At 35.8% G+C, this 17,475-nt stretch overlaps 1 protein-coding gene across 5 annotated transcripts in view; it reads left to right on the top strand.

Moving 5' to 3' along the window:
- Positions 1-17,475, top strand: part of REV3L (REV3 like, DNA directed polymerase zeta catalytic subunit) — a 185,834-nt gene that overhangs the window by 134,142 nt on the left and 34,217 nt on the right. For all 5 annotated transcript variants that reach the window (XM_024248980.3, XM_063725258.1, XM_063725257.1 and 2 more), the window contains 3 exons: positions 1,647-1,765; positions 6,941-7,059; positions 15,336-15,477. In XM_024248980.3, the coding sequence (XP_024104748.3) occupies positions 1,647-1,765; positions 6,941-7,059; positions 15,336-15,477 (380 nt within the window). The remainder of the gene's footprint in view (positions 1-1,646; positions 1,766-6,940; positions 7,060-15,335; positions 15,478-17,475) is intronic.

The following is a 17,475-nucleotide window of genomic DNA, read 5'->3' as shown; positions in this document are numbered from 1 at the left end:
AGGGTTCCCACAAGTCTAACTAAAACAAAGTAGTGTATACTTTAGGAAAAGTTGAAGCTGGAAGATTCCAGGACAGTAAAGTTTTTTAGCTTTGCAAAAAAATTGGAATAAAAAGATCAGGTGCAGTGGCTCACACCTGTAATCCCATCTTTGGGAGGCCAAGGTGGGAGGCTTGCTTGAGCCCTGGAGTTCAAAACTAGCCCAGGCAACAAAGTGAGACCCCATTTCTACCAAAAAAAAAAAAAAAAAAGAAAATTAGCCAGGTGTGATAGCATGTGCCTGTAAGTCCCAGCTACTCAGGAGACTGAGGTGAGACGATCGCTTGAGCCCAGGAGTTCAAGGCTGCAGTGAGCTATGATCGCACCACTGCACCCAAGCTTGGGCAATAGAACAAGACTCTGTCTTATAAAAAGGGAATGGGGGGCAGAGATGCTTTAAGTTTAGCTTTTCATTGCATGAGTTTTTGTGTAACTTGTGTGTCCTTTGCATGATAGTAATAGTGGTATATCTTTTTTTTTTTTTCAACATCTTTTTTGGGATAGGTTTTAAATATCCTTGCCTCAGTTTATTCATCTGTAAAATAGGGATAATAGAACTTATAGGGTTATTTTGAAGAACTTAAAACAATACCAGAGTATATGTTACATTGTTTGCTAAATGAAAAACAAACTTTTAAACATTATCTCTTTAAAATAAAGAGAATTGGGTGAGTGGTTGTACGTGGTCTTTGGATTCAGGTAATCCTAGTTTAGAATACTAGTTTTCTTACTGTAAGATCTTGGGCAAGATATAACATTTCTGAGTAGAATTTTCTGTAATACAAAATGGTAATTATACTAACTTCTTAAATGGTAGTGTTAAAGGAAGTAATGTTTGTATTAAAATAAATGATGTTGGTAAAATTCTTAGAACATAATAAATATTCAATATGGTAAATATTTTTATTATTCTGGAACCTCTAATCATCAACATTCACATATACCTAGTGTTACATAGGAGAGACACATTTAAATTTATATTCTAGGTAAAATTCATCTCCTAAGAAACTAGACTCACAACGCTGTTTGCTATGGGGAACTCTTCATCTAGTTCTCCATATGCATTCAAGAGAATTTCATCCTGAATATGAACATGATGTCAACAAATTTTCAGAGAATCATTTAGGTTAAAAATTGAACTAGTTTTTATTTCCAAGAAATTACCGGATTAACTGTGGATCTTTCTCATGCTAAAACCAAAGAAATGTTAGCATTAGGTGTTTATAAAGGTAGCATCAGGCACCTGTAGTCCCAGCTATTCAAGCAGCTGAGGCAGGCGGATTGCTTGTGACCAGGAGTTTGAGGCTGCAGTGTGCTATGATTGCACCTGTGGCTAGCCACTGCACTCAACCTGGGCAACATAAAAAACAAAAAAAGGTAGTGCCAAAAATTACCAAATTTAAAGAAAAAAGTGTTTCTTATTTAAATATAGAAAGGAGGGAGGGAGAGACTTCAGGTATATTTATTTCACAAAATTTTTTCATACATTGTGAATTATATTTCATCTTTAATATTCATCCTTCATGTTTATTCTCATTTTCCTTGGCATAATTTTATTGAAAGTTTGTTTTCTGTGAGCCCTGATACAGTCTGTTTTCATTTATATAGATGACAAAATTGAGAACAGATTTGCAGCTGAAAGAGATGAGTATGGATCATATACAATGAGTGAGATAAATATTGTTGGCCGAATTACACTAAATCTTTGGAGAATCATGAGAAATGAGGTAGGTGATTTATCCAAAATGTTGTTTGGAAATAAGATATTCAGTCAATATAATGATTTAATCATTATAGAGTATTAGTAAGATTTACTATATAGCTTATGCATTTGTCAATTACTATTATACTTAAGTAGAGTTAAAATAGTACTTTCTAAAATGCAAAACTACAGAGGCATTAGACTTTAATGTTTTAAGTGAGTTTTATTTGTGTGTGTGTGTGTCTAAGGTAGCAATAACTAGAAATGTCTATAGCTATAATAAAATATTGGGGCCAGGTGCAGTGCTCACACTTGTAATCTCAGCACTTTGGGAGGCCCAGGCAGGGCATCCCTTGAGCCCAGGAGTTCCAGACCAGCCTGAGCAACATGGCAAAACCCTGTCTCTACAAATAATAGCTAAAAAAAATTAGCTGGCTGTGGAGGCGGATGCCTGTGGTCCCAGCTACTTAGGAGGCTGAGGTGGGAGAATCACTTGAGCTCAGGCAGCCGAGGTTGCAGTGAGCTGTGATCGTGCCACTGCACTCAAGCCTGGGTGACAGAGTGAGACCCTGTCTCAAAATGAAATAAAATATTGTGTTGTACATATTGAATATTGTCTAATTTCACCGTATTTTTTCTCTGAAATCATTTTTGTACTTAAGGCCAGATGAATTCAGCTTGGCCTTGTTGATTTATTATAGTAAGAAAAATTTAGTCTAGAAATAGGAAGGAGCTTCTCAAATGAAGTATATTTAAATACTGGGTAAGATTAATAAGATAAAGAGACAGTACTTTGAAATAGTTAATAATTAAGGCTTTGGGAGCTCAGATAAGGATTTTTAGTAGAGTAATTTCAATGAACTATCCCATTAATTTGCATTCACTTATAAAAAGAATTATTTCACACAAAAAAAGTCAGATCATAGGATTTTCCTGGGTAATATTTGTATCCTTGAAGTTACCCAATTTCTCTTATTTGAAATGTAAAAAAGCCATACATGGTGGCCCACACCTCTAATCCTAACTCTTTGGGAGGCCGAGGTAGGAGGGGATAGCTTGAGGCCAGGAGTTCAATCAAGAGCATCCTGGGTAACATAGCAAGACCTTGTCTGTATTAAAAATAAAAAATAAAAAAACAATTAGGTTGGGCATGGTGGCTCATACCTGTAATCCCAGCACTTGGGGAGGCCAAGGAGGGTGGATCACTTGAGCCCAGGAGTTTGAGAGTAGCCTGGGCAACACAGCAAAACCCCGTCTCTACCAAAAAATACGAGTTAGCCATGTATGGTAGGTAGCATGTGCCTAGCGTGTAGCCAGGCAACAGCTACTTGGAAGGCTGAGGTGGGAGGATCACTTGATCCTGAGAGCCTGTGGCACACACATATAGTCCCAGCTTCTCAGGAGGCTCAGGCGGGAAGACCTTTTGAGGCCAGGAATTCAAGGCTGCAGTGCACTGTTTTATTATGCCTCAAAGGCAGGGGTTGCAGTGAACTGAGATTGCACCACCACACTCCAGCCTGGAGAGCTAGACACTCCAGCCTGACAGAGCTAGAGCCTATCTCAAAAAAGACAAAACAGAAACAAAGATACCTACTATAAATTGGTCTATTCTTAGACTTTGGACTTTGGATAATGTCAACTAAAATGTTTATATTTGAAAGAAAGCTAATTCTTCAATTGCTTCTGCTCTTTGAAACTACTTTCTCATTAGACACTTTCTATTATGTACTTATTATCTTCTTGGCTCTTTGGATTTATATAAAACATTTGACTTTCTAAGCTGCTGTATGCAATATACAACATGACTCTGCTTAAGAATGATTTTATCTTGTTGTGTTGTTCTTAAAATAATAGAAGTGTTAGAGTCCCCAGTGATTTAAAGTAATTTCTAGTGATACAGCACAGGATATAAAAGATACAGAGATTGTGGTGTATTTGGTGTGTATATTTCATTATATATATATTTTTTATTTATTTATTTATTTGTGAGACGGAGTCTCGCTCTGTTACCCAGGATGGAGTGCAGTGGTGCAATCTCGGCTCACTGCAACCTCCGCCTCCTGGGTTCAAGCAATTCTCTTGTCTCAGCCTCCTGAGTAGCTAGGATTACAGGTGCCCGAACCACACCTGGCTAATTTTTGTATTTTTAGTAGAGACGGGGTTTTTCTTTGTTGGCCAGCCTGGTCACAAACTCCTGACCTCAAGTGATCCGCCCACCTCGGCCTCCCAAAATGCTGGGATTACAGGTGTGAGCCACAGCCCCGGCCTCATTATATATTTTAATCTATAGTCTGATATTACCTGAGATGAACACATACTTTAAGTGTATAAACACAAAGTAAATTACTGAATCCTAGTTTCAGGGGTCTTTTCAACCCTGTATATCCAAAAGACAACAGTAGCAAATTCACTAGTAGCTTAAAATTGCAAATTAGAGAACAAATATTTTTTCAAAGTTTAAGGCCTTCTCTAGTCCTCACTGAAAATTCAGGGTCAAATGTTTTCTCTCATTTAGGATGAATATATAATATCTCTGATCTTTATGCAAATGTGGGAAACAGCTGTAAGAAAGTTATGAGCTGGATAACCTGTTTTTTAAAAATTTGGAGCTGGGTACAGTGGCACGCATATATAGTCCCAGCTACTCAGGAGACTCAGGAGGGGAGGGCGTTTTGAGGCCAGGAATTCAAGGCTGCCGTGCACTTTTTTATTATGCCTGTGAATAGCCTGGGAGATAAAGCAGGACCCCATCTGTTAAAATAATAGTAATAATAAATTTTGTTTGTTTTTTTAATATACAAGTACTAGATTTCTTTCTCCTACTTTACTGCAGTTTCCTTATGGACTTTGAATTCGTAGTGACAAGCAAAATACCTCTTAAATAGTAATGCTTATTAGATATTTGTTGACTGCTTAAATGACAATAAATGGCTCTTCCCCAGACAATTATACTTAGAGGCCTTCTGGATGTCAACTCAATCTAGGCTTTTCAAGAATTTGCCAAGTGTGTTGGAAACGAACTTGATTCAATTCAACAAATATTTACTGAATGCCATCCTTGGTGCACTGGTTGAGGGGCCTGGGTTTAGATAAAGTAAGAGTATAGTAACAGACAGGAAGGCAGAATATATGGGTATGGATGTTGGTAGGTAGAGATATGGCAGTGAGAATCTGTGGAAGTTCTCTTGTGATTCATTTTCTCAGTAAAATAGGAATTACTGTTCTTAGCTGAAACAGAATTGTGGAGAGGCTTTTGGGGTTTGAGGAGAGATGAGTTTGAAATGGTTATTAGGAGAATTTGAGAGAAAATATAAACAGTGGGCCACATTAAGAGCCCATTTGAGATTTGGGTTAGGAAATTAAAGTGATACCCACCAGCTATGTTCAAATTCACAGGTGCAAGTTAGATTTAACCATCACTCACAAAGGGTTATGGATTTGCTTTAAAAATAAAAAATAAAAAAAAAAGCAGCAGCAGCAGGAAAGGGACAAGGGAATGAAGGGTACATGCAGGGGAATGATTACCATGATTGACTATGAAATTTAAACTAAATAAGGAGCAGAGAGGTCAGAGCACCAAGAGGAGTAAGCTGGAAGCACAGGAGATGATGGTCAGAGAATGGGATGCATGAGATTTTGGAGGGAGTACAGCTATTGATAGATCCTGGGGTATGATTATGGGAGTGGGTAGCTTAGGTAGGATGGAGGACAAAATCATTAGAGAAGAGGAGTTCAAGGAGTCAAGGAGTATCTTTATTTTTTTCCCACATAATTGTTACACTTACGGCATATAAAATAACAGTAGTCCTTTTCCTTTAAAAATCAAGTAGATATAGTGCCATTCACCTTTGGAATTTAGTACTGCACAGGAGAAATCTAAGGTCCAGCTAATTAATATCTTTGATTATTGCTCCTGTCTCCATATTAGGCTTTCCTTTAGGAACCTAATTATATATTAACTTGCTGTTCTCTGTTCCCCATATCTTTCTTCCCACTTCTCATTTTCATCTTTTCATTCTCTTTATCTGCATGCTGAGAGACATTTCCATATTCCTAACTTGACTTTTAGTAGAACTGTTCTGCTATTTACTGCTTTCAGTATGAGTTTCCATTTTGTTAGTGATTTTATAATCCTTCCTCATTTAATCTTGTGGCCTTTTCCTCATTCTATTGCTCTCTACCTTTTTATAACCTATGAGGGGCATCTGTGTGTATGTATACATACACAAGTACATACACACACTGTGAAGTATGCTGCATTGTAGTGCCATTGTTCTGAAGATTGACAGAAATTGTAGATAAAATAAGACCAATTTGGGTCACTCCACTGAGACAAGATTAACATTCAATCCCTATTTTGTACCTCCTGGATCACAGGAGTGGAAAAGAAAGTAATTTAAAATTATAATGTAATATACAAATGTAAAGTGCTGTTTGAACTATTTCTCAGAATCCCAAACTGACCTAAGAATAGGGACTACTGGTTCCTTAATTTCCATTTTGCATTGAAATACCTGCCATTGTCTAGATTGCTTTTGTCTTGTAGATATTTCAGAGAAATCATCTAGCTGGAAGTACATATTTATTAATTTGGGCCCTTTTACTGGATCCTTTACCCACTAACACTGTTTTCACTTATGTATTCTGAACATGGGGAGACATTTCTGACATTTTAATATTTTGCTTTTGGAATGAAATTGAGTGGCTCTATAATGTCTGTGTAGTGGGGTCTAGTAACTAATGTAATTATTGGGAGGAGAATGCCTGCCTTTAACTAGATAACTCATCCTCAAATCTGTGGAATCCCATTAATCAGCATGTCATCAAGAACCAAAAAGTAAGTATGGAAAGAACAAAAAATTAATTTGCTTGACAATGCTTCTGTCTGTCAATATGTATATTATCATGGAATATAAAAATGGTAAGAACTAGAATCTCTTAAAATAAGTATTATATGACCAAGTTGAATCTCATCAGGTCTGCTTTCTCTAATTAAATAATTTTCCAATTTGTTATGAACATTTCTGTCCAGTAGGCTCTACATAGTTTTGAATTATGATTCAGTTGTACTACACATCAGTTTTACAAGTAGCTTTAATATCTACTATGAAAAGTTTAAAGTGATATTGGTATCTTTTAGAACCAAATTTGCTACATAAACGTAAGCATTATTATAATGGTGTCTTGCCTTTTTTTTTAGGTGGCTCTAACTAACTACACCTTTGAAAATGTGAGCTTTCATGTTCTTCATCAGCGTTTTCCCCTCTTTACCTTTCGAGTCTTGTCAGATTGGTTTGATAACAAGACAGATCTATACAGGTACTGTTTTATAACTCTGAAGAAGATAATATAAAATCATCATTGAGATGTAATTTATATGTAATAAAATGCACACATTTAAAGTGTATTGTTCAGGCCAGTTGTGGTGGCTTACGCCTGTAATCCTAGCACGTTGGGAGGCCAAGGTGGGCACATCACCTGACATCAGGAGTTCGAGACCAGCCTGGCCAACATGGCGAAACCCCATCTCTACTAAAAATACAAAAATTGGCCAGGTGTGGTGATGCATGCCTGTAATCCCAGCTACTCAGGAGGCTAAGGCAGGAGAATCACTTGAACCCGGGAGGCAGAGGTTGCAGTGAGCCGAGATCATGCCACTGCACTCCAGCCTGGGCGACAGAGTGAGACTCTGTCTCAAAAAATATATAAATAAATAAAGTGTATTATTGTTCAATGACTTTGAAAAATGCATTTATCTTGTAATCATTACTCTAATCAAGATAAGGAGCATATCTGACACCCAGAAGATTCCCTTCTACAGCTTTGCAGTCAACCTACCCATCCCCAATCATCTAGATAATTACTAATTAGATTTCTATTACCGTAGATTAGTTTTGCCAATTCTAGAACTTCATATTAATGGAAATATTCATAATCTACCTTGGCTTTGAAGAAACTCAGAAAACATAGTATGTATTTCTGTTGCATAGTTTGTTCATTCTTATTATTAAATAGTATTCAATTATATGAATATAACTTACCCACCCACCTGTTGATGGACATTTGGGTTGTTTCTAGTTTGAGGCTATTATGAATAAAACTGCAATAAAAGATTTGCATACGAGTCATCGTGTGAACATACATTTTCATATCTCTTAGGAGTAGAATTACTGGGTCATATGGCTGTTGTGTGTTAACATTTTAAGAAACTGTTAATCTGTTTTCTTTGGCAAGTCTGTCGGCAAAAAATTATCTTAGCCCTTGTTTATATGAAGATGTCTTTATTTCACCCTTATTTTTGAAGGATAATTTCTCAGTCTCAGTTGCATTTTTTTCTTTCACCACTCTAAAGATTTTGTTCCCTTTTCTTCCAGCCTCTCTTTTTGCTGATGAGAAGTCAACAGTTATTCTCATTTTTCCAGTATTTGTGATTCATTTTCTTTCCAAAGTCAGATTTAATGAGTGGTTGACCGATGTTGCTTATTACTCTCTGCAAGGTTTATAGTGGAGGCAGGGGGAGTTTCTCAGTTCTGTCTAACCTCAGTCTTTGGATCTTCCTGTTCTTTTTTTTTTTTTTGAGACAGAGTCTCGCTCTGTCACCCAGGCTGGAGTGCAGCGGCACAATCTCTGCTCACTGCAAGCTCCTCCTCCCGGGTTCACGCCGTTCTCCTGCCTCAGCCTCCCAAGTACCTGGGACTACAGGCGCCCGCCACCACGACTGGCTAATTTTTTGTATTTTTAGTAGAGACAGGGTTTTACCGTGTTAGCCAGGATGGGCTCGATCTCCTGACCTCGTGATCCACCCGCCTCAGCCTCCCAAAGTGCTGGGATTACAGACATGAGCCACCGTGCCCGGCCTGGATCTTCCTATTCTTCTGGGGTTTGCTCAGCACTCCTGCTCTTCCCACAGAGGCAACAGACCTCTGCTTTGTACCACTGCCAGGTCCTGGGCCCTAGTAAGCTTCCTGACCCTCCCCCTGGGGCAGATAGCATTTTCTTCTACTCCTTTCTCAGTGATACTATTCCTTTGCCTGGAATCCATGACAGGAAGTTTTCCTGCTCCTTTTCCAGTTGCTTGTTATTTAGTTCAAAGCCTATGGTTGGAACAGGCAAGTATACCAGGCCCAAGGTGTTTCCTAAGCTCCTCCAACTTGATGTAGGATTCAATCTCCAAACTCTGTCGTCTGTACATATTGTCAGTATTTGGTTTTAAGTTTTATCTAGAGTAGGCCTTTCTCTAGGGCAAAGGCCTCTGTTTTTTCTGGGCTCACAACTGAATGCCAAGGTTGCTAACAAGGGGGTGATGAGGTCTCTCCACTCTGGCATTGGTGAGCCTCCAACCCCAGCACTATCTGACCATTTCTGCCCACACTCAACCCCCAGCGAGCTGCTCTCTATTCAGCCTCATGTGGTTTCATCCTGCTCGTTTTCAGGACAGCCTTGAGCTGTCACTCATAGGGAATCCAACTATACTTCTGACCCCCCCAACTCCTGCCACTTGCACAGCTCCCTTTCTCTCCCGTGCTCCATCCCACAGACTCCAGCTGTGAGCTGCCTAAATGAACTCTGAGCTCTTCATCTTTGGCTTAGTAGGACAGCCTTGCTCTGTGTAGACTGTGGCACACTGCACTGTCTCTAGGAAAAGTCCTGAAATTAATGTGTCTGATTTTTTAAATGAGTGAATCTGTACTTACTGAATTGTAAGGCTGTATGGTGGTGAGGATGGAAAAAGTATAGCTTTGAAAACACCTTGATAATATTTGGGGAAACTGCTTCCTGAGCATGTCATCGCATATTCCAGTCACTTTTGAGGAATCTCAGAGAAGTGAAGTGAAGTAACAGAAAGCAATTAGCTTCTATCAAAGCCTTATAGAAATAGAAGCTGAGGCGAAGTTGGCTGAGTGCCGTGGCTCACGCCTGTAATTTCAGCGCTTTGGGATGCCTAGGCGGGTGGATCACCTGAGGTCAGGAGTTCGAGACCAGCCTGGCCAATGTGGTGAAACACCATCTCTACTAAAAATACAAAAAATTAGCCGGGCATGGTGGTGCACACCTGTAATCCCAGCTACTCAGGAGGCCGAGGCATGAAAATCAGTTGAACCCAGGAGCAGGAGTCAGAGGTTGCAGTGAACTAAGATCACGCCACTGCACTCCACTCCAGTCTGGGAGACACAGCAAGACTCCATCTCAAAAAAAAAAAAAAAAAAGCTGAGGAGAAGTTATACACCAATAAATAAAACTTGATATTAACTTAACATTGAAAACTATATTTAGTGGTTTGTTTATAAGCCCCAGAATCTCTAAATGCATGTTTTACCACCTTTAATTAGGTATTATCTAGGATGATAACTGTTTTTGACAAGTGAAATAGAGGACTGGAACTAACATTGTATAGAAGGGACTTAGACTAGACATTAGACCATTTATGTCAAATGGATTATGTTATATGAGAAGACCATGCACTCTTTCTTTGAGTAGTCTTGAAAATATCAGACAACTTCATTCTTAAATTTAAGTGAATATTTACTTAAATTTAAATGAGTACATTCTTCACTTTAAGTGAATGCAAAAAAGTAAGTCTGACTTTTTTGGTAAGTATGGTAACCCCTTTTGATTTGCATTTGCTTTCTACAGTGTTTTAAGGACATACATATATATTATAAATTGACTTAGAATGAGAAAAACTTGCTAGTCAAGGATTTCTTGTGTTAAACCTGTAAAACACAAAGGTACCCTAATTTTTTTTAATAAACCCAGATTTTGGTCTCCTGGAAGCCCCTGAGTTATGAATGAGTTATGTTCCCAACATTTTATTGTTTCAAGCTTAGAACACATTTTTTCATAAAATAATGTCTTGTGCTTAGATTCCCAAGCCAGCCTATAAAACTTTTCCTAATCTCTAATATTACTAATCTAGATAATTCCTAATACCAGCATGATTTTATCTGTCATTCAAGGAATAGTTATTAAATACTATTCCAGTTTCTGAGCTAGGAGGTATATCCTGGGAGCAGAGTTCTGTAGCTGAAGAAGATAATATAAGAAATTTTCTTTTTATTTGCTGAGTATAGAGCCAGTCCACAGAAAAACTTCAGAATAAGTGAATTTTGTGCTCAGGATTCTCCTGTCTCCTTTTTTGTCACCTTCTCCCCAGATGAACTATCTTGAAAAATATCCATGCCTTCAGGATGCTCTAAGTTCCCATTTCAGCACTACCCAAGCCTATCCTGAGTAGCATGTGCTTTATAATTATGTTTCCCTTCCTCCTTTCCAGATCAAAACTTGTGTTTATTACCCTCAAGTTTGACAAAGCATTAGGAGGATGGCATAATTCTTTAACAACAATTTAAAAAACTAACAAAAGTCAATCTTGTCCTTTAACCATAAGTAAAGGCCGCAATTACTCATTCTCTTTTATGTTATATGGTTAGTCAGATAGGACCCAAAAGTAGAAATGATGATGATTTTATGTCAGAAAGATCACTTTTTTAAATTAAAAAGTCTAAAATACATTTTTTTTAAATTAGCCATTCAAAGTATTTTTTATGTTCATGCCTATAGGTCAGCAGATTTAGATCAGAAAACAGCAGTTGTTACCTGCTGGATAAACTGTATAAGCTAAAATGTCCCTTATTAAATTAACCTTTAGTTATGAAAGATAAGATGCATCTAATTTGTTTATATTACTTGGTTACCAGTCAGTGGAGAGGAATACATTTAGTGTGAAATGAATAAGCATTCATTTTACAAAATGATCTGCCATTTTTGTTAGTGAGGAAATGAGTAATTTGCTGTGATGATAGAAATTTAACAAGACAGTTACTCATTTATAATGTATTATCTTGTTTTCTTTTCATCATGTTTTCGTTTATTTGGCCAAAATCTCAGGTTCTACTGTACTAGGTTTGTAAACTAGGATGGATTAGGCTTACAGTAATCCTCAGTTTTCTTATCTATAATAGAGAGATGTTAATATATTCTACCTCATGGAGTGAAGTAAGAATTAAATGAGATAGTATGAGTCTTCAACACACAGAAGGCTCTCAATAAATGTTAATTAATTGGTACGTCTTTCTTTTCAGGATAGAGAATTAGCTTCTGAATGAAATGGAGAAATAGTAATTACCATAATTATCGTAATAATAGCAGCAAAGGTTATTAAGTTTTTGCTTTTGCCTAACACCTTACAACAGTTTCACCTTACAACAGTGAAACCACTGTTTCACACATATTGAAACTGAGAACTAGAGAGTTAAATGATTTGCCTAGGGTCACATAGTAGCTTGCAATAGAGCCACAATTTGAACCTACGACTATCTCACTCCAGAGTCTGTGCTGTCGAACCAATATGTGAAAATCTCTTAGACTGTATTCTTCAAAATGTGAAATAAACCATTTCCACTTTTTAAAAAAAGAGTTATATATAGCATAGTAAAAATATTTCTTTTGAAATACAGTATTATACCCATTTATTTAAGTTCTAATGGACTATACTGCTTAAAAAAAATAGAGTTGATCTTAGTCAAATCACTTAAATCAAGAGCCTTTAAGATTCAGTTTAATCAGTTTTGTATATAAAGTATTAGACTTACTTTGACCATTTTTGCCCAAAAACAAACTTTTGTACTTCATTAAATAACATCAACAAAAGTAAAAAGCTAACATCAACCTAGGAAAACCATTTTCACCATAGCAGTTATGTATATTAACCATATTATATACTTTTAAATTAATAAAAAAATGGGTAAAAGACATGAACAATTATCAAAGGAAAAAATTCCTGAAATATTCAAATGTCTACCTTATATATAGTATATAAATGTCTACCTTACTAAAGGAATTAATTCTTAATCTGCTGATTATGTTTCTTAATTGTACCATGAATTACAAAAACCTATTGGCAAGATCAGTCTTATTTAAAAAAAAAAAAAAAGAACTTTAGACTGGAGTAAACAATGAAAATAAACCAGTATGTTTTAAAACACATTTTCTGAAACAAATTATCATCAACATACTTCAATTGGTAACTCTTCTTCTGAATCACCACCTACAGATTTCAAGGAAATATTCGTGCCCAGTCAGCATGACTATCTGTTGAAACAGATTCTTATATATGTGTAATACATACCTTTTTAAAGTTTTCTGTTAAGCCTGTGTTGTTTGAGACTTAACACTTATTTTTCTCATGTTTTACAAATCTCAGTAAAATGCTTGTGTGCTGCCTGGCATTTTCAGAAATTATGGTGGTGTCTCACTATTTTGGTACCTCATTTGGCACGTTTCTCCAGGTCAGCTGTCTGTCCATATGTTGAGAGGGCAAAGTGTAAATGTTATCTCCTTTTTCTGCACTATCCATAGATAAATCCACACATCCTAAAGGAGTGGTGAGCCATTAAATCCATTTTGTTTTATTTTAAAGGGACTGATCTGATTTGTACATAATGCATTATTTCAGATTTACACTTTGCAGTTTTGTATTGTTGAGGAGTTACATTAATGATATAAAACAAAAAAATGCAGATGAAAATGTATCATTTTTTGTCTATCAAACTCATAATTTTAAAAACTATAATCTTCATTGTTGATAAATATACAAGGAAACAAGCACTTTATCATCACTAGTATGAATATAAATTATTAAAACCTTTCTGGAAAGCAGTGTATTGTTAGGTATTGTGAAAACTGACCAAATCTAGGAATTTATTTTAAGAAATTATTTAATCATCTGTATAAAGATGATTAAAAATCATGATTTAAAAATGTTCATCACACCATTGCTTACAGTAATAAAAGATATTCCATAAGTATTTCGATTAAATATGTTATAATTATACAATAGCACACTTGATAACTACAAAACATAAATATGGGGAGTCAGTATATTAAGTTAAAAATGTAAATTATGAAACAAAATTTCTGTTTATTTTGTTAAACAGTTACTTATAGAGTTTAGGATTCTTTCATGTTTGCCTAATGTTTTAACAGCTTTATTCAGATATAATTTGTATATCATACAATTCACCCATTTAAAGTATATAATTCACTGGCTTTTAGTATATTCAGAGTTGTACAACATCATCACAGTAGGTTTTATAATATTTTAATTACTCTAAATGGAAATCCTGCACCTAGCCACCACTCTTCAACCTTTCGTCACTCCTATCACCCCCTCCACCAGAGTCCCCCCACCCTCTACCTCTTGCCTTAGACAACCACTGATCTACTTTCTGTCCCCATAGATTTGACTGTCGTCGACATTTCACATGAACAGAATCATGCAATATGTAATCTTTTGTGACTGGCTTCTTTTAGCATAATGCTGTCCAGAATAGTCCATGTTATAGCATCTTTCAGTATTTCTTTTATTGCTGAATAATACTGTATTGTATGGATATATACTGAATTTTATTTCTTCATCAGTTGATAGACGTTTTGGTTGTTTCCACTTTGGGCTATGATTAATACTGTAATGAACATTGATATATAGTTTTTTGTGTAGATATCTGTTTTCATTCCCTTTGGATATGTACCTAGGAGTAGAATTTTTGGTGGATTATACGGTAACTCTATGTTTAACTGTTTGAGGAACTACCAAATTATCTTCCCAAGCAACTACACTATTTTATGTTCCCACCAGCAGTATATGAGGGTTCCAATCTCTCTACTTTCTTGGTAATATACTGTTACTATCTTTTTTATAATAGGGTATCTTTTTTCTTCCTTCACATTCATTTTCTAGTTTTTCTATTAAGCATTAGTCATGTGTCCGAGGAAAAGGTTTTTAAACACATTTATTAAACAATTATGTGACTATATTGTTCTAAAAGCAATATAATTAAAGATTACAATATATGTGAACCTTAATCTTCAAATGAATAAATTTTATTCCTTATAGTATACTTCTGGATCATTTTTACATCTTATAATATTAAAATTCTTTTTATGGATTTGCTGAGGGTTTTATTGTTTGTTTTCTTAAGAAGGTAAGGTAAAGAGGTTAAATTTAAGGTTTAAACTGAAAAACAGAACTTTTATATTTTCACAAAAAATACTTACTTGAAATATGTTTAACCCATGTATTATCTCACTAAAATTTATGTTCCTGATTTTTCTAAATCTTCACCAAATTACTCTTTTTTTTTGCCATGAACATAGTGCATGTTTTTATTTTAGACTTACAATGATAACCCAGACCCTTCATGTTCTTTAAAAATCTATAGATATGATAAATAATTATTGCATAATCAGCAGCTGTATCTTAAAGGAGAATGTTAATTTTCTATAATAAGAATAGAAAAAAAAAAGAACAGAGCAACATCAAGCAAAATATTGAAAAAGAGTGATCCTTAATCTTACCACCTAATCACAAGTACTATTTTAAATTTTGCGTATCTTTACTGGTTTTTCATGCCCTTGAAATACCTGAAATTTTCTAATGTTTAATTACTTAACATACTTTGCTTAAAGGCTCATATCATTACTCTTTCCTTAAGTAACCTCACTTTTAGCATGTAGATTTTTGGCAGGAAAAAAGTACTGTTTTCAAGTGTCCAAATTTTTCCCTGATGTTCATAATGTGGATTCTTTTTTAACAGATGGAAAATGGTTGATCATTATGTTAGCCGTGTCCGTGGAAATCTCCAAATGTTAGAACAGCTGGACCTGATTGGGAAAACCAGTGAGATGGCTAGACTTTTTGGCATTCAGTTTTTACATGTACTGACAAGGGGTTCACAGGTGGGAAATCAGTTTTCTTGCAGACTTGAAAGTTCTGTATGAGTGATACACTTTTGCGATGTTTGAAGTGATTTGACTTTTTAAACTTTCTGTTTGGTACCAACTAATCAATAGCTGGGTAATTAAATCTTGTCATTTTATTCTCTTTTTATGCCAACTTTCTGGCCACTGCCAAGTTTTTTATGATATTAGGAAAATAAATGTCCATGCCCTTAAGGATATTATATTCCTGAATATTGTTACTGTGATTAAAGATGCCCCTTAAAACTAGAGAAGCAACAAAGTCTACCTTTCTGTTGTTTTACGTTTTTAATTTTGGCTTGTTAAAACTTCCCATAGATAATTTTAATGTAAAAATAAAAAGCTTGAAAATCGATATAAGTGGACTATGTAACTTTTTTAAATGTTATAAAAAAAGAAAACTAAGAAGCCATTTAATTCATATGTAAGTAATTTCCCAAGGATATAATGAGAGATTTTTACTAAACACCTTGCTGAAAATGATTTTATGTATTAATTCAATAAATATGTATTTGAATACCTGTAGTTTGTTAAGCACGGTGGTAGGCATCAGCGATACCATATTAAAACACTCAGATTCCTTAACCTTGTAAAATCCTTATTTTAATTACCTGTGTCTATAACATTCCTCAATCAACCAGTTCAGTAAATATAGCAAAAATAGAGTTCCAACTACTTTTTTTACATGTTTATTTCATTTAATTGCTTATAAGCTATTTATTTTATTTATACCCATCAAATTTAACAACTGTTTGAGCTAGTCTGTAATAAAAGGCAAAGATACCTTAAAACCTCATGAGAATACTTCAGTGAACCCAGGCTGGTTCTTGTGAGTAATTTTTTTTTCTAATACCCCAAGCCATCTAATAGTTATTATTAGAAACAAACATACCAGTAATTGTTTGATTCAGTTTTGCTAGGGACCAGTAATAAGCTGATTACTATTCAGTTCTTTTTTTTAATTTTTTAATTATTTCCACAACAAAAGCCACATTCAATAGTTTATAATTCTATAATCATTTTGTTTCTTTCTTGGAAAAACTGGGATAACATTTTCTATCTTAAGTCTCCTGACAGCTTTTTAATTCTCTAATTTTCCCAAATAAATTTCTCCAAGATTATCGACCAACTTCTTAAATGAAATTGTCAAACTATACAGCTGTCTGTCCTACACTTTGTTATTATGGTGTAGCTGTATTTAAATACAAAGAGGGCTGGGTGCAGTGGCTCACGCCTGTAATCCCAGCAGTTTAGGAGGCCAAGGCAGGGGATCACTTGAGGTCAGGAGTTCAAGACCACCTTGGCCAACATGATGAAACCCCATCTCTACTAAAAATACAAAAATTAGCTGGGCATGATGGCACAAGCCTGTTACCCCAGCTACTCGGGAGGCTGAGACAGGAGAATCACTTGAACCCAGGAGGTGGAGGTTGCAGTGAGCCGAGATCGTGCCATTGCACTCTAGCCTGGACAACAGAGCGAGACTTCATCTCAAAATAAATAAGTAAATAATAAAAATAAAAAGAGATCTAATTGCATCTGTCTTTTAAAATTGACTTATCTTTTAAGTTATTTGACATGTTTTATAGTTTTTATAAAAGTCGTAGGAATAGGAAAAGGATTTACATATATCCCTTTTCGCATCTGAAAGCTGACTAAATAACTAGTATTGCAGGCTGGGCATAGTGGCTCACGCCTATAATCCCAGCACTTTGGGAGGCCGAGGTGGGCAGATCACCTGAGGCCAGGAGTTCGAGATCAGCCTGGCTAACATGGTGAAACCCTGTTTCTACTAAAAATACAAAAAATTAGGTGGACATGGTGGTGCATGCCTGTAATCCCAGCTACTCGGGAGGCTGAGGTAGGAGAATCGCTTGAACCTGGGAGGCGGAGGTTGCAGTGAGCTGAGATTGTGCCATCGTACTCCAGCTTGGGCAACAAGAGCAAAACACCGTCTCAAAAATAATAATAATAATA

This window comes from Pongo abelii, chromosome 5 (genome assembly GCF_028885655.2).
Source record: "Pongo abelii isolate AG06213 chromosome 5, NHGRI_mPonAbe1-v2.0_pri, whole genome shotgun sequence".
NCBI classification, from domain to species: Eukaryota; Metazoa; Chordata; class Mammalia; order Primates; family Hominidae; genus Pongo; species Pongo abelii.
Note: the sequence above shows the minus strand (reverse complement) of the source record. Positions and strands in the feature narration are given on the sequence as shown.